This window comes from Arvicanthis niloticus, unplaced genomic scaffold (assembly GCF_011762505.2).
Source record: "Arvicanthis niloticus isolate mArvNil1 unplaced genomic scaffold, mArvNil1.pat.X pat_scaffold_78_arrow_ctg1, whole genome shotgun sequence".
Lineage (NCBI taxonomy): Eukaryota > Metazoa > Chordata > Mammalia > Rodentia > Muridae > Arvicanthis > Arvicanthis niloticus.
Genome location: NW_023046387.1, coordinates 13,983 through 41,773, shown reverse-complemented (window position 1 = coordinate 41,773; position 27,791 = coordinate 13,983). Strand labels below are relative to the sequence as shown.

The following is a 27,791-nucleotide window of genomic DNA, read 5'->3' as shown; positions in this document are numbered from 1 at the left end:
ATGTTGTCCATGCTGCTCAGGCTGTTTCGTCGGGACAGTACAATACAACCAGAGACCAGACCTAGGCAGAAGGCATTCTGTAAAGCAGGAAGAAGGAGATGGCACTGGGGAAGACACAGTGAGTCCTGGGCAGTGCATGGGGAAGCTTCCTGGAGGAGGGGACCTTGAGCAGGTCCTTACTGGAGAAGGGCTTAGCATCTGGAGCCTCAACATTTCTCAATGGCAGACCCAGAGTCCAGAATTTCTGATGATTACTTTCGCAGAGATCCAGGAATTGACAAGCCTTCAGTTGCTTTCTGAGAGATATGAATTTCCTGCTGAGTGGCAAAGCATGCCAGATGAAAGTTCTCTGAGAATAACAAAGCCTTGCTCTCAGGATAGAGTGCTGAAGCATTTCATCCTCAATAGATTCCTGTAGGTTACATGAATATGTGATGCCAAGAACAGAGAGGGATAATCCCCTTGTCAAGTATCAAGGTCTCAGAGACTTTGGTCTGGAACACACAAGATGTGGGCTGAATTACAGTCTGGGATAAGTGTAGTAGTGTGTGGTATCTTATCATGCATTTAAGAAGCAAGGATAGGTGTTGGCTTGTGGGAGATGTTTCGTGCTGGTGTTTATGGTCATTTTTTTTTTTTTTGTGCTAAGCAGTACAGACTACATCTTCAGATATAAACTGACAATGCCCTCAATTTCTTCTTGACTGGGAAAGCTTAAGCACTTCAGGGTTAGTGGGACTGCAGTAGGGACTGAGCCTTATGTTTAGTGATGGTGGTTGGGAGCAGGGACATAGGTGTGGAGTCCAGCTTGAAGATAGCTTTCCTGCTCTTTCAGGAATTCACTGTGTCTCTAGAATTCCCTCTTCCTCAGGCTTCTCTGTGGGAGTAAGTATGGTTTCTCCTTTTCCTGTCGTATTTTCCCTACAAGTTTCCTTGTGTTTCTCTACCTGAAGGGTCTGTTGGGAAAGAGTCCTCCCAAGCCTACACCATCAGTGAGCAGGAGCAGAGAGTGAAGAGGTTGGAGAAGCTCAAAAGGGACCTCGAAAGAATGAGTAATGAGAGAGACGAACTCCGGGGAATCCTGGCACATTATAATGTCAAGGATTTGAACAACAGGTAATCATTATGCCCAGTTCTCAGTTGACTATCTTGGGCCCTCTCTGCTGACCCTAGATTTCCACATATCACAGGAGGCTACAACTCCAGGCTGTCCTCATGTCAAAATGCATTTTGCTATTGGATATTAAACACAGAACTTGAAGTTCAGACAGGAGTGAGATGGGGTCACAAGCTCTTTTGATTCCTCCAAAAGAAAACTATAGCCTGTGGCATGAATCATTCAGGAAATAGCAGTATTAGTGTGTGAGCTCTTATCATGCATTTTAAGATGCCTGGACTGGTATTGCTTTGTGGGAGATGCTAGCTGCTGTGTGTTTATGGTGAATCATTTTTGTACTTTTCTGGAGCTGCTTTGGGTTCATTTCGTCCTGTCAACAACTGGGAGGACCTGGTTCTATATGCTGCCCCTCAGTGTGAGTGTATTTCTCACAAGTCATCACTGCTTTTCTCAAATTCTGTTCAGTTTACACTGAGATAATGTCACATCACTGTATGTACTTGACATTGTGATAGTGTATGTGTGTATGTGTGTGTATGTATGTCTGTGTGTGTGTATTCCACTTAAGATCCAGGGAGTCTGTGTAGTGTGATGGGGCTGGAGACTTTACCTGACTGACTTTTTAGGTAATGATAGTGATGAGGCCATGGAGGGTCACTTGTAGCATCACAGCACATGATCTCTGTGTGCACCTCTGATGGGCATTAGAAAATCTGGATATAGGCAGTAAAACCTTTTCCCTGTAAATACTGAAGTGTGGAATTTATGTAGTGATAGAACCAAGGATTGAGAAAACCTTGTCTACAAGGTGAAAAAGTGTCATCACAGGATTAATTTGGACTCAAGACTGTGGCATAGGCACCTGGAAAGTTCTTGGAGACTTAATCTATTCCTTCAAGACCACTCATGGAGCCAAAGCAGGTCAGCTCCCATTTTTTAGTTCCCTAGCTCTACTGTGCCCAGATCAAGTGTAACAAGTTTAATAAGCACCAAGAGGACCCAGTACAAAGGCATTAGGTTGTGGTATATATGGGCTGAGGTAGTTCACGATTCAACTTGAATTGATGTAATCCTTGAATCCTTAGTTCAGGGATTATTTGCTCCTTGGGCCACACCCTTCCACAGGTTCAACTTTGAGATGATCATGCTGGAGATGCAACATGACCAGGTGACTCGCGATCTCAAAAACATTCCGAAGCAGATCAGTGAGGCCTTGTATAAGTGCCAGGAGTTGACTAAAAATAATCAACTTTACAGGTGAGTGACTCACACTGTTGTTTCCCCAACACTAGGCACAGAATGTGTCTGCCCATCATTTTCTTTAAAACAAAGTGAGGACTCTGGTTCTATACTGTTTGCCTCTCAACAGGAAGCTTCCTCCCTCAAAGAAAGGCTCTAGGATTGTGATCTTTTAAAATCATTTTGATCAAGTGTGATGAGTCTGTGAGCCCCTCCAATCATTTTCCTTCCCAAGTCAGTATCCTCTAAATAGAAAAGGTGTGCACCTTGATGGAGACATCAATCAACCTTGAGTCTCTGGGGCACTGAAAACACATTTACAGATCTGGTTTGCATGAGACACATAGAATGATGTGTATCTGTTCGGTCTCCTCTCTTCTCTTCTCCTAGAGCAGCTTTGCCCTGTCTCTACCTAGAGGTGGTTCTCTAATACCAAAGCCATATATGCAGTCATTGGTCCCATGTCCTCTTCTGGGAGATACATGAGTCCCTGTTGGTGTCAGGGATTTCAGAAGTACCTTCAGTCTTTTGGAATGTTGCTTTCTTCTGGATTTGACCTTCCTATATGTGAGGTCCCATGGCTACTCTGGTCTGTAGTCTGGGGCTGTCTGGGGATCAGGGCCCATGATGAGAAGAAATGGTACTTGGAGAAGTGGGAGGAAGATGGATGGTGCCTGGGAATAATCACCATTTCTTCTTTGTGGTTCAGCATCAGGAACTGTCACCTCCTGACAGAATCTCTTCGTATGAAGAGTGAAGTAAAAATGCTCTGGAATGAAAACAGGCAGCTGCTTAAGGAGCAGATTAAACTGGAAGTGTGTTCTAAGGAAACAAGGAGGCTATGTGTGGAGGCCAGCATGAAGATCTATGACAAATTTTCCAAGCATATCCAACAGGTAAGATGCATGGAGGATGCTTAGGAGCAGGTTGCCCTCATGTCTAACCATAAACAATGTCAAGCCCAGATAACCATCCTCCACCTTGTCCAGGCACTCTCCTAATTCTTATCCAGTTGTTCTGTGATCATTTACAAGACTTTCTGTGGAGTTAGGCTCTCTCAAAAACTGGATGATTGGCAAGCACACACTCCTGATCAACTACAAGCAGAAGTTCATTAAGACAGATGGGGTGAACACACATTACACACCTACATGCCATTGTACTATAGGGGTTCTATGTGGCTGCCTCCTTTGCAGTAGCACAGAACATTGAGTGATGAAGTCAGGGCCTGTAGCTAGTTTGCTTTGGACCCATGGCTCCAGCTGCATATGTAGGGGAGGATGGCCTTTTCAGACGTAGGTGGGAGAGAAGGTCCTTGGTCCCATGAAGGCTAGATGCCCCAGTGTGGGAGAATTCAAGTGCATGTAGGTGTATGGCGGGCTCAGTGGTGGTACATCCTCATTGAAGGAGGAGGAGGGGGATGGGATAGGGGGTATCTGGGTGGGGAAGATGAAGAAAGGGGATAACATCTGAAATGTAATAAAATATCTAACAAAAATTATTTAAGAAAAAAAGGTGGGGGGAGAGGTCTTGTGTCTTTTCTCTTCCTCAACCCTGCATTGCAAGACGGTCTCCTAACTGAGCCTAGACCTTGGTTCATACTGACAGAGCCTGACAGATAGCTCATCCATCAGTCCTGGTTTCTGTCATTGTTGCTAGAGTTCTTTCCTGTAGCTTGTATTCAGCAGCTGACTGGATGAACAGCGATGTTTGAAAGACTTCTCTCAGGCTGAGGGTTGGGGTGAGAGATGTGAGGCTTCAAGAAAAAGATTTCTCAAACTCTCTCAACCTAGTCTGCAGAAGTTACTAATTTTTTTTAGTCCACACGGGATGGATTACAGAGTCCTGGGTCTCACATGAAACATCAGATATTCACAGTCTACATTCAGTGGTTCTTCCTGCATTTTGGTCTCCTTACTGTTTCCTGCTAACTTATGATTTCTGGTATGTGTGTGTGGGGGGAGGGGGGAGTCATATGCATGTCTGTGACAATATGTATATAGATGTGCCTGTTGAGAGGCCAGTTAATTACATGTGGTTTTGATCAGTCTGTTTTGGTTAAGCTGTCTGACCAGCATCTTTGAATCTTCTGTCACCTCCCAGGCAGAGCTCCTCGAATTGCTTTGTCTCAAGTAACTGCTACAAGGTTACATAACTCACAGAGAGGAAGAACATGTTTATATGTTTCATTGTTTTGAGTTTTCTTGTTGCTGTTGTAAGAAAACAATTTCTTAACTTAGAAGAAGCTAATGCTGTCTGCTCCAGGTGTCAGATACACAATTGGCCCACTGTGCTTTCTTATGATCTTTCTTGTCATTCAGTTGAAATCAGCAGGGAAAGGAGGAGAGCGTTTGTTTGCCAGGATGGGTCTTACCCAAGACACCTAGGCTCCACATAACCCACAGTTGAGTTATTCAACCCTTTATCAAACAAACAGAACCCATGTTGCCAACACTTAAAAGTCAATAATTTCACATTTAGCCTAGCCCACCCTTCTGAAATCTTACCATGTGACTTCAGTTTCTACTTCCCAGTCCTTCCTTCATTCATTACAATTTCCTAGCCTGGGGTTTGGAGGCCCACCCATGTGAGGAACAACCACAAAGCAGACATGTAACTCCTGTAACCACAGCAGGATATGGGGCACAAAGGGGTGCTCAGCAACAGCTGGCTGCACACATGAGACAAAAGGTGGCCCCAAGGTGGTCCTTTTCAAAGGAAACTTATGGACCTGAACACCAGCCTCTTGTTCTAAGATGGGAGTGTGGGGCTCACCACAGTGTCAGTGTCAGTTCACTTTGCATCAAGGAAACATGAAACAGAGCAGCAGCTCATCATGCTGCTACACCTAGCTCATTAGAACAAGAGACAAATAGTGGTTTAAAGTCAGATTGTCAATCATTGGTAGTGGGAAATATATTTATCACTATTGAAACTGGTTATAGAGGGAAATCTATTTACCCATATTGAAATCATTTATAAGAAAAAAAAGCACTTTAGTACATGGAGGTGAGTAGGAGGCTGCTGTGTCAAATCCATGGGCCTGAGAGTCAACAAAGCTGCTTAAGGGTCTGTGTCCACCTCTCTGCTCTTGGTGGATAGTGACTGCCTGCTGGAAGGTCAGGTGGCTCATTGCATCTTCTCAGCATCCTAGTTTGTTTTCCTCATTACCTCCTGCCTACCATTTTTTCCAACTTTGCCTAAGCTTGACTCAGTTATCTTTGGCCTTGGAGTTTGTCCTGGGTATAACTCTGTGAAACACTGAGTTGCTTGGTGTTGCATCTGCAGCAAGAAGAAGGCCCATACCTCTGATGAGGTGCTAGAACAGGGCTGCCTCAGACAGCCCCTTAGGCTCCTGGTAGTCTAAAGCACTCACCCTGTGTTCTGCCTGTAGCACTCTGTAAAGGCTGTCATTCAAAAGTGATTTGGTTTGAGTTAAAATCATCCTCAAGGAGGGCTGGAAGAAAAGAGGAACTTCAGACATGGCTGATGATATAAAATGGGGCAGCCCTGTGAGAAGCCATGTCCAACTCTTCAGAAAATGTATAGTTTCTCTAGTCCCCATTGACCCAGCCACTCCAGAACAAGAAGTAGGTGTCCACAGAGAAATTAGGGCAAATCATGGTTGTAGTGGTACTCCACAGAGCTGCCCTGAAGTAGAAACTATCCAGATGTTCTTCAGTCAAGGAGTGAACAAGTATACTGTAGTACAGCCCTTCCATGAACTATTGCCTAGGGTGATCATACATACCACCTTTTGGTCTTGAAGTAGTCAGACGTATTTTCCACAAAATATCCCTGACAGAATCTCCTTAACTGAAAAAAGGTCTCACTTTGCATCCTGGTTACAGAGATTTCCTAGTTGTCTGGGCTCATAGCTTTGGTTACAAAGCCACACAGGCTGTGGAAAATGGAGGGCCTATTGGAAGATGCTGCTAACTTTAGAGTCCCTGAGAAACAGGGAGCCAGAGGCAGGAACTAGCTTGTCCACCCTGATCCCATGTGCCTTTGCTGGGAACCAAGCCTACTGTGCACAGCCTTGGGAACTTCCTAAGCAGGCTTTCATACCAGGGCAAAACTCCATATTTCTATCCTTTGTTTATTAGGGAAAAGCATTTATTTTATTGAGCTGTCTATAGGCTATGACTACCATGTTCATGTCCCATTCAAGGTTTTTTTTTTTTTCTTTTTTTCTTTCTTTTTTTTTTAATTAATCAGATTATGTTTGTGAGTACACTGTCTCTCTCATCAGACACACCAGAAGAGGGCATCTGATTTTACTAAGATGGTTTGTAGGCTACCTTGCGGTTTTGGGGAATTGACCTGAGGACTTGCAGAAGACAAATCAGTGCTCCTAACCGCTGAGATATGTCTCCAGGATTTTTCAATTCAAGTGTTTATTTCTTATGGCTTTATAGTGTCCTGGATGATCTCTTATATTAACAAGATCAGGGAAAGTCAAAATGTTCCTGCAACTGTATGTATGAACATGTGCTTTTGTGTGTTCAGGAATGTCTGTGTCTGTCTATGGGTGTGATTGTGTATGTGTCTATGTATGTGTTAGTGTGTGTGTGTGTGTGTGTGTGTGTGTCCATTGCTGGGCTCAAACAATGCAGGATCATTTTGCTGTCTCTGAGATATGAGGTACTAGGATGGGATAGCAGGAGCCAAGAAGATTTCCTATACCTGTATAACTGTATTTTTGGGTCTCAGGCCTTCCACATGATTCTCTGCCTCAGTCACCTAGGAGCAGCTCAGAATATTGTTCTGATCTAGTTTAAAAGAACTCCTGTCCATGATCATTCTTGTGATCCACAGAGTTTGTGTCGATTGTGTACTCTTTCTTCACTTCTGAGCTCTCTGGTATGACCTGAGCCTGTTGTCCCTTAAGTCACCCCACAAATAATACCACAGTAACTATAAACATAGCAGGGGTATCCTTTTTCCTTCATGAATATTTGTTTTAAAGTTCAAGGCTTTCCCTTGGGAAGATTTGCATGCAGCACACTCTTGCTGATTATAGTATGTCTTCAGTGAGCATGGATTTCCTGTGAGATGGTTTCTCTGGGGATTCACAGATGGAGGGGTTCACAAGTAGAACCAGGCAGGTTCCTGCACTTCAGATATAATAAGAGCCTTCACTTCAATGGTGGCTAGGTTCCCTAGAAGGCCTCTGTATAGTGTTTGATTCAGACATTGCTACACAGTTATTTTTCAGTATAATATATATGGACCATTGGAGAAATGTGGTGTTTTATTTTAACTCCAGCACAGTGTGTAGTTCACTGTTCACTTTCAAGCCATTTTTTAAATCTGAGAAAAATCCCAGGCCCAGGTGCTCTGTGTCTCTTCTCCTTTGGGGATACTGGGAATGACCTTAGCTGAAAGATCATACTGGATTGTATTGCTCAATAAAGCTGGTGGTTCCTGGATAGCTGACATGGCAAGTCCTCAACAGGCCTTTGTCTCTTCCTCCCCTAGGTCTGAAATAATCCTCCTGAAGCTCAAACAGGCAGACCAGGTCAAGATTTCCCTCAGACACAACTCTTCACAAGGAGTGCACATGTTGAAGAGATTATTACCATCGTTGGCAGACTTTGGACAATATGTCCAAGGCCAGTAACAGGCTGTAGGTCTGTTCTGTAAAATCTGCAGCTAAAGAATGCTTCTTAGTTTAATTATAATGTTTTTTTGATTTGGTTAGAATTTTGATTGCTTTGAGTATATGGTTTCTTTGTTTTGAAGTTTTGTTGTTTTTTTATTTTTTGTTGTGTTATTAATTTGTTGTTTTACTAATTTCATATACTATATATATATATATATATTGACTCCCCCACTTTAAGTTGGTATTGAATAAATTTAATGTATTTTCATGATCCATTTGTTATGTTTAGGTTCTGCTTCTGTAACAACACTGATTTGCCTGGAAGTCACTAGGAAGACTATGGTCTAAACATAGGCAGAAACATGGAGGCAGAAACTGAAATAGAACCCGTGGAGAAACATTGCTCACTGGCTTACTCCTTATGGAACCTACTTTCTTATAATATTCAGAACCAGGCCTTCAGTTGGCAACACCCACAGTGGGCTGGACCCACTCCTAACAATAATTAATCAGGAAATTGTCCAATAAAGTTGCATATAGGCCACCTTTACGGAGGCATTTTCTCAGTTGAGGGTCTCTCTTTTTCCAATTGATTTTAGCTAATGTCAAGTTGATCATAAACTAGCCAGCATATTTAACAATGATAACTATACCCTGAGAAAGAAATCAAGATAATAATTGGATTCACAACAGCCTACAAAAGCAAATGATATTTTGGAGTAAACCTAACCAAGTACATAAAAGACATCTAAAGTATAAAACACTGAAGAAATTGAAGATGACACTAGAGGGTAGAAAGATGTCACAGAACCACAGATTGGTAAGATTAATATTCTGAAAATGACCAAGCCTAATTGTCGCAGTGCATGTAGATCCGTGCCCTCACATTTGCCCACCATAGGAGATCATATAGCTAAATAGCCAGGGTAAACTTCCCTTTACCTTATAAGGTCATGTCTAGCATCACCTGGAATTCCTCCTTGTACTAATGAGGCATCTTCAGCACACTGGCCCCAGCCAATGATATACACTTAATCTGAAAGCTTTTACTCACCCTCCAAAGGTTTAAATAGCCATTGATCTCCCCTTCAATGCGCTGTCTCACTGAAGCTGCCCCCCTAGAGTCGGTTTTAACACTCTCAATGCAGCCTGACATCTCTTTTGTTCTTGCCATCTACCTTGCTTCTCATCTCTAGATCCACTAATTATGATCAGTTGTAGGCTGATCAGGACACTATGGGTAGGTAGTCAGAAACTGAATAGCAGATGTTGTCTTTGGTTGCCTCCCAGGATCTAAAGGTAAGTCCCCATTGCTGAAGATACTACAGATTTTAACATAAGACTTAAAGAATTCAAGCAAGTTCTGACCCAGAGCTTCCACTCTGAGTAGTTTTCACACAACCACTGGATGAAATGCAAGCTGTAAAGACAGGAAAGCAGTCAATACTTCTACCTACAAAGCCAGTGAACCACAACATGGCAAGTTCTCTCCAAAGTTGTAAAAGTGGTACTTCTATCTTGGTGGTAACCAACAACTGTGTAATTGAACTCAAGGAGTGCTCAACAGGAGGGAAATGACAACTGTCAACCTAGCCAACTGTTTGTGAGTAGTCAGGACATGGGTCTTGGGGAACATGCTACTGCTGCTTTCCTAAACCAGCACAAATCCAAACTATATTCTGAGTACTTATCCTTCTATCCAGGGATAAGTAAGGCTCTCACCCTTTATTAAAGAAGCTTCTTATTGCAGCAGACAAAGACCATGCTCATCAAAATGCAGGTAACCACTGACTGTAGGCTGCCCAGCACCATTTGATACATGTACAACACAATCCCTATACATTAGGCTGTGGGGCCATCTCAGAAGTGGGGGCAGAAAGGTTGTAAGAGTCTGAGGACTAGCAAGTCTTCTTTGAGACTTTGTCTTCTTGACATCACAGGGAAGCCACATCCATAACATCACAACAATATGACTGCTCAAATGAGACCTGAACAATGATGACATCTGCTGACATGCCAACATGGATGGAGTAGTCTCACATGGTTACAGATCTAAATAAAGAGCTGTGGGCAATTAACAGCAGGTGAGAGAGATAGAATTAGTGTTTCCCAGCATGAGCCCTCTTACTGGTTATCTATTACACAATAGACATCTTTAATAGAATAACAAAACATCAACAAGTAGACAACAATACATGGACTTATCAGGCTATACTTATATATTTATTCTAGTGTGTATAAAAAGTGTAATTTTAAAAAAGAGACTGTGTAGTTGATAGTGAGTAGGACACACAGGTGTAGTTGAAGTGAAGAGGAGGGAATGTTATAGATATATTTTAATTAAAAACACAATTCAGAAGGAGACAAGGAGAAAGCTAGAAAGTTAGCTGTGTGCTGGAATTCCATTTATCCCTTCTCCTAATTGGCTAAGAAATGAGCAAGCAGCTTTACATGCCTGTCATCACATCTTCCACAACATGATGACCCAATAGTGAACCAATATAAGACTTGTCCTAACTTGCTTTTTGTCAGGAATTTGGTTTCAAAAAGGAAAATGGTGACTAAAGCACAGATCTATCTGACCCTTGTAAGACCCCATCTCGCATTGTTATGTCTCTAATTTGTCTGTCCTAGATAATATTCGAGTGCTGTGCATAGCCAAGGCAGCTCTTGTGAAAGAAAGCATTTCATCTAGGGCTCAATTACAGTTTCAGGAGTTTAGGACATTATCCTCTTGGTGGATAGTTTGTCAATATGTTGCCAGACACTGGAGCACTGGGAGAGAGCTACATTCTGAGCTGTAGGCGTAGAGGCAGGTATAAAACTGGGCCTAGCATGAGATTTTGAAACCTCAAAGTCCATCTTCTAGAAGGACACACCTCCTAATCCTTTTCAAATAGTGCCACTCTCCAGTGACTAATCATTCAAGCATATGAGCCTATGGTGTCCATTCTTATTCAAACCACCATACAGTCTATTACTAAACAAGGTCACAGATTTAGGAGACCGAGGCTTCAACTCTTGAATCAATCAAATCAATCTATAAGAGGGCCATAGTGTTTTCTAAGGGTACTTTTATAGGTTTGACCCTGGGATGAAATGGAAGAAGAAGAACTGGATTTTTCTGGGAAGAGTAGATTGCTGTGTAGTGTGGGGAATTAGCATGATTGCTTCAGGCAATGGAGTTCTTTTCCCTTGGGACACAATCTAGATACTAATTTTTAAAAAACAATGCTCCCAGAAATCTTGTGTTTTTCAACACTGGTAAAAGTTATTCACTGTGTTCTTCAGACCCAGTATCAAATGTCAGAGTAGGACAAATGTATCATGACTAATGAGAGGATAATTTCTCTGTTTAATGTGTTAATAAAAAGTACTTACAGAAGCTAAGGTAAGATGAAGTACAATAAGGGTCATCAAAGATAAGTTGTGACCATATGTGTATTTTCATTAAGTGTTTGCCATCATGGCAATTATATAATGGGATCATTCTTTGGGTGTTGTGATCTATACCCTTGGTTGTAAACCACAGGATCTCCAGTCTCTGAGAGACCCTTTTTAGGAAAGGAGCAGCTGAGGTTGGTCCAGTGGAAGCTCCATGTGCAGGGTAGGGAAATGCTAGGCTGCTGAGGCAGGAATGGGTGCGTGGGTGAGGCAGCACCTGCATAAAGACATAGGGAGGTGGTATAAAAGTGTGTTATGGAGGAGAAACTGTGGAGGGCGATAACATTTTGAAATGTAAATACATAAAAAAAAAAACAAGAAAACACAAGAGCAAAAGAACCCGAGACAAATCACAGATGTAGGCAACCCTGTGGATGGACAACCTACAACAGAGATCAGGAGCTAAAGATGCAAGCAACACCAACAGAATACAAGAGATAGAAACGAAAATCTCAGGCATAGGAGATACCACAGATGATATTGAGAAGTCAGTCAAAGAAAATACAAAGTGTAAAATACCTGTAACCCAAAACATTCAGGAAATTCAGGACACAATGAAAAGATCAAAAATATTAGAATAATAGAAATAGAAGAGGGTGAAGATTACAAGTTCAATGGCACAGAAAACATATTCAACAAAATCATAGAATTTTGGGTTTCTGCTCAAAGACCATCTGTTGGACTCTAAAGATACAAAACCAGGGAATATGCTCCCCCAGAGACACTCAAGGACAGGATTCCTTGCAATAACATGAGGTTTATTAATCATGAGATGACCAGATGACAACCAGGATACTAGGGTTCTGTTGTATGCAGGCAAGAAGAACCCCAAATTAAAGCTAAGGGCAGCTTATATACTATTTTTATAAAATTTATGAGGGTAGTTATACAATTACTTCTTAACAATAACCATAAAGGCCAAACTCCAACAGCCATTCCCAGGCCTGGTTTCTGTTCCCAGGCCTGGTTTCTAAGTAACTCAAATTTACACCTTATCTTTTTTACAACAAAGAAGGTCAGCTTAAGTAGCTTCTGTTTACCGAGGTTTACTTGTTACTGGCTCATAGACTCCTATCTTGGGTCTTTTTTTCCTGGAATGTTTGTTTGAGTCTTTGGAATGTGCTCTTCCTGGGATGTGCCTCTGGGGCAGCTAATATTTGACTCAAACTTAAGAATCTTTTAATTTTAAGTTCAAGCTGAGACCTGAAATTACATTCTTACACATCCTTGTGCTGTGCAAGGCTTTACCTCACTTTTCTTCACTACCTGCCTTGCTTGTTCACTTTTCCTTCCATCTTGAATGCCTCTCTCATTGTGTTCCCATCCTTGAGTCTGTTAGTCCACTGCTGCCCCAACTACCTCCTTTCTCTTTCCCAAACCATTTTAGATTACTGGAAGAACATGGTGAAGACTCCCTCTGCCTTTTCCCCAGTTCTTCCTCAGTGCACAGCCTCAGCAGGGCTTTCCATCAAGGTAAGGGAAGAAAAGATAGAGAAGCAGATTTGTCTCCATTTCCTCTTCTCTGTAACAAAAGTCTGTCCTGTGTTTAACCATAGCTCCAAGTCATGCATTTATTTCCCCATATGTTTATAGACACTTACACACAGACAGTCATTGGGTACTGTCTCTACGGGATGCAGAAGGCTTTGCATCAGTATGCTGAATATATACCCACATTTCAAACGCTTTCAAAGCAGCAAAATGAAGCTGATAGAAAGTTCAAACTTGGAGTGAAATTAAACATAGCTTCCCCATTTCCTTCTTTCCATTTTTTGCACTTTGATTACAGATACTTATCTTCCAAGAACAATGTCTTTGCAGGACTCTAAGTAACGGGGTTGGATTTACGGGTTTTAACACAACACTGCATATAACACAGTGTTCTTTAACTATTTGTTCTCTCATAGATTATTAGATCCTGACCACAGTTGCCCCTGCTTCCTCTCCTTCCTGATCCTCCCCTTATCTCTGCTTCTGGTGCACCTACTCCTCCTTCTTTTCACTTTAGAAAAAGGGAAGCCTCTCAGGCATATCAAACAAATATGGCACATCAAGTTGCACCAAGATTAGGCACCTCCCCTCATATCAAGGCTGGAACTACACAACCCAGTAGGAGTCAAATTGTCCTTAAAAAAGGCAAAAGAAAGAGATAGAGACATCCTCCTCTCCTGCTCTTAGGATTACCACAAGGTGATCAAAGTAAACACAACCATATCATATGCAGAATTGCCTAGGGCAGATCCATGCTGGCTCCCTGGTTGTCAGTTCAGTCTCTGTGAGCTTCTATGACCCCACATTAGTTGATTCTGTAGGTTTTCTTGTAACACAGTGTTCTTAGTAAGTACTTATTAATAGACTGAAGGAATATATAGGGGTTTTATCCGGTACTGCTATGTATTCAAACGGTAAATACTGACCCCCAAGATCTGGCTACTACCCCACTGTAGTTCCCAAATACTTGTTGTTGAAAATTTTCTGGGTTCTTGATGCTGCAGCAGTCTGGCATCCTGGAGAGGCATCACAGTCTGACACCTGCTGCTGGTCCATCAGGACTAAAGGAGACCTCCTGTTTTCTTTGTCTCCTTCTCCTTCTCCTCCTCTTCCTCCTCTGCCTTTTTTCTATCTGTATCTTTATACTATCTCCTCCTATCTCAATCCTCTCTTCTCCTTGTGGTCCCTACCTGTGACCCACACCCCACCCCCACAGCCTGATAACTCACACTTTACCTCACTCTTTTCCCCCCAGTAATTGGCTTTTGCCAGTTTTATTTAACCAATAGTTTTAAATTGGGGAGCAAGGTTTACACAAGAAAGGCTGGTGTACATGAAGATCCTTTTATCTTGGAGCAACCAGGTCTTGGGGTTCAGAACTTAGCATTTCAATTACACCTAAGCAAACCCTTAAAAATATGCATATTAGCACTTAGGTAGTTTTGTGTTTAAAATAAAACAAGAAATAGGGAGCTAAGGTGCTATGAGAACTCAGAAAAGCTGCTGAGAAGAGGTCTGTGTTGCTGTGTGTAAGCGATCTATCCTCTCTTAGGAATGTGAAGGCCCTGAGCAAGCAGAAATGCATGGAAATGAACAGATGCTACCCGAAGTAGAATGAAGGCCAAACATGACTATTGCCAGGACGTCATCAGCAATGAGAGAAAGCAGATCCTGATCAGACTCCTTAGTGCCTGCATGTTCTGGATCAGTAGTTCTGCATGAAGTCTTTGGCTCACATCCCCAGAAAAAAGAACAGAAAGAAAGGAAAGGAGGGGAAAGAAGGAGGGGGAGAGATGAAAGAAGGGGAGATGGGGGAGGAAGAGATGTGTTATTACAGCTAGGGTGGTTTTTCAGTTATGGTAAAGCATTTAACTACTTCTCTGTGATTAAAAACAAAATCAGATTGTGTCAGGGTTTGGAGACCTGTTTCGGAGCTAAGCAGTACCCCAACTAGCTATTTTTAATTTTAATTCTTTAGCCACACTAACATATCTCAATGGGCTCCATGTGATATTCAGCCCATGATACAAAATGTAACAATCACGTTCAGCCTCTCTTTTTCTGGGCCCTCCCATTATAATCAGTCTCTGTAGTGTCTTCTCTCCTTTTGCTTTCATACCACGTTACTCCATTTACCTCTAAAATGGCATCCCACACTCTATAGGAGTCCAGAAATTATTCTTCAAATGCACATAGATTCATCAAGTTGGGAAGCCCTTGACCTAGAACACATAGAAAACAATACTCGGTTGGAGACACAAGCTCAGATGGTGAATTGCAAATGTTTCCTATCACCTTGGGTGGAGTTAAAGTTTCTGGAGTCTGAGTTGAATCTGCAGAACTGCATGGTGAGAGGAAAGAAGTCTCTGGAGTTGGAGCTACAGGTTTATTTTGAGGTCCTCTCAACCCTTCCTTCTTGTGACCACAACACCGAGTGATCATCAGACCTCCACATGAGTACAGTGACATTCATCCACATGCCTACAATAAATAAATAAATAAATGTGATAAAAGTATTTGAGTGCAGTTTAGGTGTGCAGACTTATTTGTAGGAGCTAATTTATTTAACCTTCTGGTGTATCAACTTTATTATAAAGATTCTAGCCAGCGACGGGGACACTGAAGGACAAGCTGGGTGCTCAGAACTGGACCCTTTTCCCTGTGGTTGTGTGGCTTATCCCACTCACTAGCAGTTTCTCTAACCCTCCATTTAATGATTTTTCTTCCATCCTTAGAAATAGAAGCTGCAAGAGTCGATTTTACCACAAGGTGTCAGCCCAGGGTAACATAATCTTCAAAGGTCTTTTAAGCTCTGATGAAAGTCAGGGAATTCAAAAATTATATAAGAAACATTAAAATATGCAGAACAGTGAAGTGCAGAAAATCTGTTTGATCCCAGCACTCAGGAGGCAGAAGCAGACTGATATCAGAAAGAGGGGCAGTTTGGGAACCAGGGTCACATTAAAAACAAGACCCAGACCTACCTTGGGAGTTACAGTGTTGAATCTGAGTTGAGTCTTCAGAACTCTGTAAAAGGGTCCGTGAAGTCAGAGCTACAGGTTTATTTTGAAATCCTCTCCACCCTTGCTTCATGTGACTGCCACACTGAGTTATCATCTGACCACCACGTGGGTATCATAATATTTTTCATGTACCTCCAATAAATAAATCATAAATAAATATAAATAAATAAGAGAAGATCTAAGCTAATCAAAGCTCATGATGACCCTGTCTCAAAAAAATAAAATGATATAAAATTAAATAGTTAAAAAACACCATTTGGCACTGTGTGGCAAAAACAAGGATAATCATGGAAAATGTTGACAGGCATTTATTTTTCTTTACATTTCCTAATCAGGCCTAGTCTGGGAATGCTGTGCATGAAATTCCTGAGATGCTGTTATTGAGATCTCAGTCAGTAATTTCCTGAGGACGGCTTCATTTCAGAGGAGTAGATTACCCACTGACACTTTCTCTACTTCCTCCTTCTGAAATTTTCACCTGTATTGACAGAAACATTTTATTTTATTTTTACTTTTTGGTTCCGTAATACTTGAGTGCTCTGGGAAGCTGTCCTTAATAGAAGAGATTGGAAGGTGAGATGGGAAGGAGTAAATCTGGTGTAAAAGTCACTCACTAACTCAGATTCATTCTTTGACTGTGCTAACAGTTCTCTGGGAGACTGCTACATGTCTGGACACCAAGCACATGTTAGCTGCAGAGCAGTTGGTCTCCAAGTGTGATCTAGGATTAGTACAGTATCACCTGGCAACCTGTGAAATGCACAACTGCAGATTTCTTCCAGACCTGATCCTGGAATGGAACATGTCCCAGGAGTCAGTAGGTTTCCAGGGATCCCTCCAGTTAATTCTGGGTTGCCCTGTCTTGAGATGGATCACTACTGGGGACCCCTGCTGGCAGAAGCCAGCAGTTGGCATTGTGCACATAGAGGCTGAGGGTCGGGGTCTGCGGAGCAGGCTATGCTCTGCAGTGAGAATCAGGCTCCACATGGGACTGTTAGTCAGGATACCAAGTGCCTTGCCTTGTGATCCCACGGAGAAGTGGGTGAGTCCCAAGTCTCTTTCGCAGGCCCCATGCAACCTGCCTTTATAGGCCTTGGGAATCTGCTTAGGGCCTAGGAGGGGTGAGGCTGGTCTCAGGAGTGGGCAAGCATGCAGAGGTACTCAAGGCAGCCCAGCTCTGAACGCCCCTTCAGCCCCTACAGGCCTCGGGAGGAATTGCATGCATGTGGTGCACAGACATCCAGCAGGGAAAGATACATATAAATAAAAGAAAACAAACAACAACCCTCCAAAACCAAACAACACCACAAAAGCTCCAAATGTGTCGCCACACTAATATTACCTAAAAGTAAAGCCACATCTCAACATGTGTGGGAATTCTCAACATGGAAATTTGGGAAGTCTTTATCTGGGAAGTCATTATTTCAACTTTATAGTTATCCCCGAGGATGTATTTCAAGGAAATGAGAGGCAAATAGCTCTGGATTTCTAAAAAAAAAAAAAAAAAAAAACCTCTGAATGAATATTCCTTTACTAAGAGGCTTTAGAACAATACAGTCGTGGCTCTCATTAATTTTGTTTGCATTACTATTTCAGGACCATGTGAAGGCCTGCACCATATTTTAGGGGTATCTAAACATATGACCTAAAGGGTACGGTATGGATACATTTTTCATCATTAAGTGGGTATTCACAGAGTAGACCATGATATCCATGCCCCCTAAAAACTACTGTGTAGAACTGGAAGCTGGCTGGGAATTTACAATGTAGCCTGAAGCTCATAGAGATCCATCTCTGTCTGTGAATTCTGGGATACAGCAGTGTGACAACACACATGGTGACAAGAGCTGTCAAAGTGTGAAGGCTTTGAAAATTATTCTAATTCACAAAAAATGCAGCCATTTCTCTAATCAGCTAGATCAGTATAGCCAATGCATATAGCCACAGCAAAATACCAAAATAATGACCAGAACAAAAAAAGAAAAATAAATATCAAAACCTCAGACCAGTGGAACAAAAAGCCTAAACCTCAAACCAAACAAAACCCAAACCAAAATCAAACAAACAAGCAAATAAACACAAATCACTATGAGCAATGTTCTCTTGCTGCAGTTTAGCAGTGGTGAACTAAACCATGTGCCCAGCCTTGAAGGCAGGGTATAAAGGCAGTTTCAGAGGTAATAGGCTATGGAGATATTCATTGCTATGTCTTTAGGGGCTTTTAAGGTGAAGCCTTCCCAAGGCTAAGGATGAAATGTATTATAGGCTTTTGCTCAAAGACTTTTAACCTTAGTTAACTCACCTCCTTTAAACATTATTGCAGACAGATCAAAACTAGTATTAATATTTACTCTTGAACTTTTTCTCCTGAATGCTGAGCAGCTATGGATGTGCTTCTGCTCTGTCTGAAGCCCTGCCTGCTGCAAGCACAGCAAGAGGGGTATCCTGCACACCTCTGTGTAGAAACACACTTGCCCTGCCAATCTGGAACCTCTGCTCAAATATTTCTACTCCTAAGAAGATGAACATCTTCTTGATGTACAGCAATAATTTTGTAACACATTGTATAATATAATATACACCATATAACATAGACTATAACTTTTAGCATCCTAAGTATCCTTCATGCTTTGTCCTGCTTACCCATAGCTCCCCTCCTGTTTTTCTGACACATACTGCACACAGCAGCACTGACTTGGATATGATATTTCTTCCTTGGCTGTGAAATGGCTGCTGAACCTAATGAATTACAGCTTTGTTCATTCCCAAGTAGGCACTTTTTACATTAGTTAGAAATATTGAATTTTCTTAGGTTCTCGGCTTGAAGTATGATAGCAGCTCTTACTTTCCCCACACAGGTATGTCTAATAATGTCTTGGTCCTGACCCATAACATTGAGAAATGAATAATGGCAGTTAAACAGTTGCAGCAGTAGAATTTTCTGAAATGCTATTTCACAGAAAGTTTTACAGTTACACTTTTCAGATGATCCCTCTGAAACTCTAATATGTCATCATTTATCAAAGGTGTTTTAAGAGTGGAGCAGGAATCCTAAGTTCTGTCTGTGACACTGGGTTTAACTTAATTGTGGATGATGCACTTCATATCCTGGACACATCCTTCATGCCACATACAATGGACAGCAAGTATGTAGAAGAGTCCACAGTATGTCATGCTCCATAAGTTTAGGAGCACCCATCTTGAAAGAGAGCATAACCTCCTCTGTTATACACTTTATTAGCACACCACATCACCCCCAACTTAGACCATTTGCAGACATCCTTGTGGTTCAGATTAACCACATACTACTGATCATTATTCTCTCCAGTGGGATTCATGACTGCATGGTCAATAATTTGTAGTGTCCTTAGGTTCTGTTTCCAACAAGATTCAGCAATATTGATTAATCTGAGAAGTTGAATTTGTCTTTCACATTGATATTTTGGCCATCTGAGGCTCATGTATGAATCTCATCAGCTGCAGGTACAACACTGGTTGAAAGCTCAGGTCATTCTCCCTGAAGGTCATGTTTGTTGTTTTTAACCGGTTGTACTGTCATGAGATTCACAAGTGAATCCCATATATGATTCCTTTATTCTTAGCTGGATCTCATCAGAATTTCTGGGTCTGGGAGGCACCAACTTTGCCCTGAATGTAGTACATCATGCTGCTTCTGGATACTTTTGGAATGGTGCCTGCTGTGCACATGCCTTTAAGCTGATTTCACATTTTCTCACAATACTCAACATAGTCCTTGAGTGTCAGGGAGTTACCTGAAATTTCCCAGCCAAATAATTGTTTGTTCCTACAGGGTTTATCATTGAATATACTTTATTGACCTAAGGGATGCTTTTTGATAATTTATTGATAATATATTTCTTCTGGCATAATATATAAAGCATTTGCTAGCTGCTCTGTGAGGAAGGATTATATCTTCAGCAGGGTATTCCTGTAAATATGTTGACCATTGTGTGATTTTTCAATCAATACTTTCATGCTTGTGTGCTAATTCAAGATTCAAAATTTCCATGGGATTACCTTCTGTCCAAAGAGGTCAAATGTGAGTCTGAAGTACTCTCTAAATACTTTCCAGGACCAGTCAATGCCAATGACTCTAGCTTTAGCATCCTAATAATGGGTAAATAGAAACAGGCAGCCATTAGCTTAAATGACAGAGCTGCTTATTGGGGTAGCTTCAGATACTAATGGGGTCTGCTGCCAAAGGCAACCAGTGATTAAACATGTTACTCAACAGACTTTTTTCCTGAGGTCAGAAAATCTAATTTACTGGTAATAACACGCTGTGGCCAGTGCATAATCTATGATGTTTTTTAACTCCTTGGGGCAAGTGAAAAAAGGAAATAGAGAAAATTCTCATATATGCACAAATACACACACACTCGCGCACACACACACTCAATGAATGAATTAATGAATGAAGCAAAGGGCAGAATCTAATAAGTTAATACATACAGTTATACATGCATGGATACCCATGCACACACACACACACACACACACACACACACACACACACACACACATGTATACAGACCTACAGATAGACATGTCTATATTCACACACTGAAACATTAGAGCAAAGCTCCAAAAGCAGGTTCCAAGTATTCCACACATATATACATATATCAGTAAACACAATTGGTGGAGAGTAGGAACAATGTTCTAATCCCCTTTAACACAACCTTTACATGGACACACATAGTCGATGGATGTAAGACACAGTTCTCCAGCCACACCACACCATGCTTTATTCTTTCATCCATCATTTATATATCCCAGCAAACTCTTTCAAGCAGTATACAATTAAATGCGAATATGTTTCAGTTTCCTTCCAATAAATGATTATGATAAAAAACAATGTGTTAATACATCATTAGCATTAAAGGAAATAACATTATGTATTAAGGTTAAAAAACGAAGCTATTCTTATAAATCCATGTACATCCATAACCAAGCAACTTATTATAGATTAACAAAATGTAAGCAAGAACAGTGAGTTTCTCAGCTAGTTTCCCTTACTGGAAGGGAGCAATTGGCATTTATAAAGAAAGAAGTAATTGTTTTATTATTTGTCTTTAAAAGTAATCTTGTAAAATTCTTAAAAGAATCACAAATCTAAACATTTATATAATAATAAGTCATATCTACCTTAAATCCTCAAAATGCATATCTACCCATTAGCATTCTTAGTAAACCCATATCAGGAAGCTGAAGTCAAAATAAGGGTATAAGTAATCAATTAGCCACTTTCCACCCTCAGTGAGGGACCTGTAAGCCAGTGCTACCATGGTTTTGTTCTCTGAACACAAAAAGGTCCAGAGCTTTAACTAATAACAGTACGGCTTTGTGATCTTCATAGTGTTCCCTAAGGTTTTTTACATTAGAGTCAGTAGTAAAAAACATGGCTACAGACCTTCACTAAAAACTTTATTGTTCCAAAGGTTTTTAAGTGTGGTGGTCATTGTTGACAATCTACATTTTCTTTAGGGTGGGGACTGAATCATGATGTGCTCCACCAGCAATGTCTGATAGAAATCAACCATTAATATTGTGAATGCCAGAGATACTATCAGGTGGGGGACAGGAAATACCCCTAATGTTTACAAATAACTCATAGATTAAGAGGGAATGTAAGGGCAGGAAGCAGAGCAGTACTTCATAACAGCATACTGTCCTCAGGACACAGAGTCTTCATGGCCATGCCACACCAATCCTACCCCTGTGGCTGTGGTAACCCATGGGCTGCATTCCATAAGTTTTAAGTCTTTCGTCCTTCCTCCTGCATGGTTCTTGGCAAGTCACTTCACACAAGCTGTGAAACTAGAGAATCTCCAGTTGTTTGCCTTTGGAAGAGCAAACGACTAATACAACGAGAGAGGAACTGTCCTCACCTCTAACCTACATTATCTTCAGCAACACTTGTGAATAATATAATAATGATAATATAATAATATGGGAACCACTTCAACACAGATCAGAAGAGATAATATGATGCTATTGGTGTTTACTCTGTCAGGGTAGCATCATGATAGCATCACAGTATACCATGCTGGATTATCCACAACAGATGCACAGCTGAGAACCATGCAAATGATAAGAAACCCCAAAAGTTCAAAAATACAGGGGACCTAATTGGTTTTACCCCCCTCCTCCCAGCTCCTGAGCTCTTAAGTTCATTTGGAAGACATTGAAGGGATGCTGCAGTTCTACTGCCAAGTCTTTTGAGTAGGTGACTAACTCCTTCAGCTTCAGCAAGAACTACAAGCATTCCTCAAGTCTTTCCTGCTCTTGTTCAATAGATAATTGTGATTTGGTGGAGGGTTATAAGCATTTGTGTGTTTTTTATGTGCGCACACATACATGTGCACAGATACATACACACTCGTGAACATACACAAGTACATGTGTGAACACATGCAAGCACACTGTCACCTGTTTAGTTTCCCAATTAATGCAAATGCAAGTGGCAATAACCTGTACTACTGTAGAAAAGAAAGTTAACTTCTGTTTCATGGAGAAAGAACATAGTGTGTAGAGGAGATAAAGAACTCTGGCAAAGTGCACAGACAAGGTGACGCTTGGAAGTCCTTGTCCTTGTAGCAAAGCCCACTTAGTAAGTTCTCCAGGCTGTATAGAAAAGGCTTGGTTCCCCAGAAAGCCCCAGCCCCTTGCTCTCACCCACTGCTTCCCTGTTGCTTCAAGATAAACATTTTTCTCCAAAAGGAGCTCTATTAACCATAGAATGCCTTACTTAATGCACAAAGCAATGATGTCAGGAAACTAGAAAATCTTCATACAAAATCTTTAATTCCTATAAGGTGATTGTATCAGGGATTTGATTGGCTAACAGAAGGCTGATGATCTCATGGCCAAATGATGTATGATTTCATACCACAATATATTACATGGAAGGGCTGGACCACACTGTACATTTTCATTCTTTGACTGATGAACATTTAGATAGTCTCAGTTTGGGGCTGCTCTAAGGAATACTACTAAAACCCAAATGTCCCCTAGTTTTTCTGTGGACAGCCAATTCTCATTCTGGAATCACTGGGTAACCCAGAGACTGCAGTTCAACTTTCTGAAGAATTGTACATGACTTCTGCCAGGGCTCTATCATGCACTGCCAACAGCAATATCTGAAGGGTCCTCATCTCCCCCAAATTTCCAGGAAGTCAATTTTAACACAGTGTGAACAAGTTTGGGATAAAAGGAGCTACTGAGTGCTGCAGGAACAGAGCTGTAGTGTATCATGAGCATAAGTGGGCTACACTGCACTGAGACAGACCTGTTCTCACACCTCACCATGGCTGTGGGAATTCTGCTTCTGTCAGAAGCAGCTGCAAACACACTGCTTTTCAGAATGTCTCAAAGAGCAAAATCCAGGCCAAGATCCACAACCAAGGATAACTGAGCCAGTGTTAGGCAGAGGTGGAAAGAAAATGCTAGCTAGCATTGAGGATGAGAAGAAAACAGGCTGTAGGGGAGAAACAGTAAACCCCTGACCTTCCAGTGAGCTGTTACCATTCACCTAGGACAGAGAAGGGACACAACTGCCCAGCCAGCCTTTCTGTCTCCCTGGCACCTTGATTTGCCACAGCAGCCTACTAACTTTCATGTACCCCATTCCTTTGGTTTCCACCACATGATTTTATTGTGGATGAATAGTTTTTGCCACTATAAACTCCTGAGAACTTTTCTATTTACAACTACAGACTTTTTGCTCCTTTGTTCCAAGGTGGACATGCAAAAAGTTGGGAGGCTTCATGCAATGTTCGATGGATACAGAGTGGTAAGAACCTGAGAGACCATAGCACTTTCTCATCTAAGTTGGGTGCAATCTTTGTTAAAGATGTTCCTTCCATGATCAAGCGACCATACACACATATGCAGGAAAACACAAACATGTTTATGAGAACACAGATACAAACACAGACAAACAGACAACCAGGCAGCCAGCCAGACACACATACACACACATTCATACATACAAGCAACCACACCATCAAAAGCCCATACAGGCAACCACCCCTTCACATATGCTCAGCATGACTACACAGATGTTCAACCATACCTGGGTAAGCACATATATATGAATGTATGTGTGCTCATAAACACAGACAATATTGTACAAAGATCTACACACATGGCCATATGTGCACATGCAGATATACACATACATTTACAAACATACAGACACACATACTGAGAGGCTCACATCCATACTCATACACCCACATGAATACATAAAATCACACCACAAATAGAAGCACAAACAACACACACACATACAAAAAAACACTTGCACGCTCACACAGAAACACAGAAACACACGCAAACACACACACACACAAATGCACACACACACACATCCCTTCATTACCCAGAGAGGCAAAAGAGAAGACTGGTTTCTTTCAGCAATCTTTCAGCTTCAGGAAGAGTTACTGGGTTTTCCATGCTGTCTACAAGGTTCTTAGATTCAGCCAGGCTCTCCTGCCCTGGCTTACACATTATTTTCCCCTGCAAAACTTTTTGATCCTGAGATATGTAATTCTAAATGGAAGTTACAATCTCTGCACAGCAAAGCTGGACCATGCAACAGCAATCATTCATGAACGTCTCCTAACAAAACCTCTAGCTAACTTCAAGTTGATCCATCATAGTCTGCTCACAAAACCTGCCACAGATGAGTTTGATTTGAACAGAAAAAAAGAAATGTGACCCACAGTCATTATCGAGAAACTTTGAATGGATTGCATTGTAAAAAAAAAATATGAAAAGAGCACCCAGGTCAGTCAGTAGGTGGCTAGGAAGTCCGAAAACAGTGATCAAATTCTACTACAAAATCCTGTAATCAACAACACTGGAAAATATGGATGGGATGGACCTAAACCACACAAAGATCCAACCAAGAAAGAGAACTTCAGACCAATTTCACTTATGAATATCCATGCAAACATATTCAATAAAATTCTTGCAAGCCAAATCCAAAAACTCATCAAAACAACCTGATACATCAAGATCAATAGGCTTCATACCAGAGATGCAGGGATGGTTCAATATATGGAAATCCATCAATATAATCCTCTTTAAACAAACTCAAAGAATAAAAATCACATGATCATTTCATTAGATGCTGAGAAAGCATGTGACAAAGCCAAAACTCCTTCATGATAAAAGTCTTGGAAAAATCAGGAATCAAGGCCCATACCTAAACCGACTAAAAGCACTATACAGCAAACCAGTAGCCAACATTAAGCTACATGAAGAGAACCTTGAAGCAATCCCACTAAAATCAGAGACTTGACAAAGCTGCCCTCTCTCCCTACCTATTCAATATAATACACAAGTCCTGAACAGAACACCACTGGTAATGCACTAAGATCAAGAATTGAAAAATGAGACCTCATAAAATTGCAAAACTTCTGTAAGCCAAAGGACACTGTTAATAGGAAAAAAATGCAACCAATTGATGGGGAAAATATCTTTGCTAACTCTACATTTGAAAAGATGGCTAATATCCAATAAATACAAAGAACTCAAGAAGCTAGAATCAAGAAACAAATAATCATGTTAATAAATGGGGTACAGAGTTAAACAAAGAATTCTCAATTGAAGAATACCAGCTGACTGAGAACCACAAAAGAATGTCAAATGTCCTTAGTCCTCAGGGAATTGCTTATCAAAACAACCCTTGGATTCCACCTCAAAACCAAAATGGCTAAGATCAAAAACTAAGGTGATAGCAGATGCTGGCAAGGATGTAGAGAAAGAGGAACACTCCTCCATTTTTGGTGAGTTTATAAGCTGCTACAACAACCCTGGAAATCAGAGTGGCAGTTCCTCGGAAAATTGGACATAGTAGTACCTGAGGATCCATCTTTACCACTCTTGGGCATATACCAAAAAGATGCTCCAACACAGAAGAAGGACACAGGCTCCACTGTGTTCATAGCAGCGTTATTTATAAAATCCAGAATCTGGAAAGAACCCAGATGCCCTTCAAAGAGGAATGGATAATGAAAATGTGGTACATTGATACAATGAAATACTACTCAGCTATTAAAAACAATGACTTCATGAAATTCTTAGGCAAATGGATGGAACTAGAAAATGTCATCCTGAGCAAGTGACCCAGTCACAAAGGAACACATGTGGTATTCACACACTGATCAATGGATATTATCCCCAAAGCTCAGAACACCCAAGAATAATTCGAATACCAGATGAAGCTCAAGAAGAAGGAAAACCAAAATGTGGATATTTTGGTCCTTCTTAAAAGGGGGAAAAATACTCATGAAGGAGAGACAGAGAAATATTGTGGAGCAGAGACTGAAGAAAAGGCCATCCAGGAACTGCCCCACCTGAGGATTCATCCCACATACAGTTCCCCACCCAGACACTATTGTTGATGCCAAGAACACTTTCTGACAGGAGTCTGATATAGCTGTCTCCTGAGAGGATCTGCCAGAGCCTGACAAATACAGAGGAGGATACTTGCAGCCAACCATTGCACTGAGAATGGGGTCACAAATGGAGGTGTTAGGGAAAGTACTCTGGGAGCTGAAGGGGTTTGCAGCCCCATTGGAGAGGCAAAAATATGAACCAACCAGAAGCCATAGCTCCCAGACACTAAACCACAAACCTGTGTACACATGGAGGGAGCATGACTCCAGCTGCATATGTAGCAGAGGATGGCCTTGTGGAACACCAATGAGCAGAGGCCCTTGGTCCTGTGAAAGCTCAATGCCCCAGTGGAGGGGAATCACAGGATGGTAAGTAGAAACGAGTGGGTGGGTGGGTGGAGGGGACACACACTTAAAAGCAAGGGTTGGGAAAATGGTATAGGGGGTTTCTGAGGGGAATCCAGAAAAAGGATAGCATGTGAAATGTAAATAAATATCAAATTAAAAAAAAACAGAAGAGAAGACATCATTGATGTCTGTTACAGAAACTTGTGGCACAGACTCATGGAAACTTCTTAAAGAACTATTCTGTTCTGTGAGGTCCACTGTGAGATCACTTGAATGTCAGCTACCTCCATCTGTTCCCCATCTGTTCTCTGCTGTTCCTTGCCCAGCATTATAAGTTTAATATGGAGCAAGAGAACCCAGTTCCAAGTAGCAAGGGTATGCCATATACCAGGCTGGGGTAGTCCAGGATACAGCCTGAACTCATGTAATTCTTGAATCCTTAGTTCATAGAGATATTTTCTCCTTGGTCCAAACCCTATGACAGGCTGAATATTAAATTCAGGATGCTTCATTTACAACATGAGAAGACAACGATGAACATGCAGAAAATGACCAGCAGGATGTGTGATGCCATGGAGAATTGCAAGAAGCTGATTGAAGAGAACAATTCCTACAGGTGAGTCACTGACACAGTTGAGACCACACCACTAGGCAGGGGATGTTCTGCCCTTCTAAGACTTTAAACAAATGTCAGGGCTCTGATTCTATACTGTCTGCCTTTAACAGGAGGCCTGCCTCTAGGCAAGGGTCTTGGATTTGTACCCTTTGAACTCAGTTGTCCTAGGTTTGAACAGTGTCTCAGACAATCCAATCATTATTCTTCCCAACTCAGGATTCTGTAGATAGAAAAGATTTGCACCATGATGGGAATATTAATCAAACCTCAGCCTCTAGAGCTCAGACAGGAAATGTATAGTTCTGGGATCCATGAGACACATGGAAAGTTTGCATATATTTGAAACTCCTATCCACTCTCAGAGGGGATTTGTCCTCTAACTGCTGATGGTTTTCTAATACCACAGACATATAAGCACCCATGTGGACGATGGTCTCTTCCTTGAAGTACTTTGAGCCTTGTGGAATGGGCCTGGTCT

The 27,791-nt window shown here is 41.4% G+C and overlaps 1 protein-coding gene across 1 annotated transcript; it reads left to right on the top strand.

Annotated features, from left to right (window-relative positions):
• LOC143433971 (disks large homolog 5-like) lies at positions 1-27,768 on the top strand. Its single transcript, XM_076928198.1, has 6 exons — positions 1-118; positions 954-1,116; positions 2,243-2,374; positions 3,066-3,252; positions 27,141-27,313; positions 27,720-27,768. Exons 1-6 carry the CDS (start codon positions 1-3, stop codon positions 27,766-27,768), a joined length of 822 nt encoding a protein of 273 aa, XP_076784313.1.
• Positions 27,769-27,791: the final 23 nt, after the last annotated feature.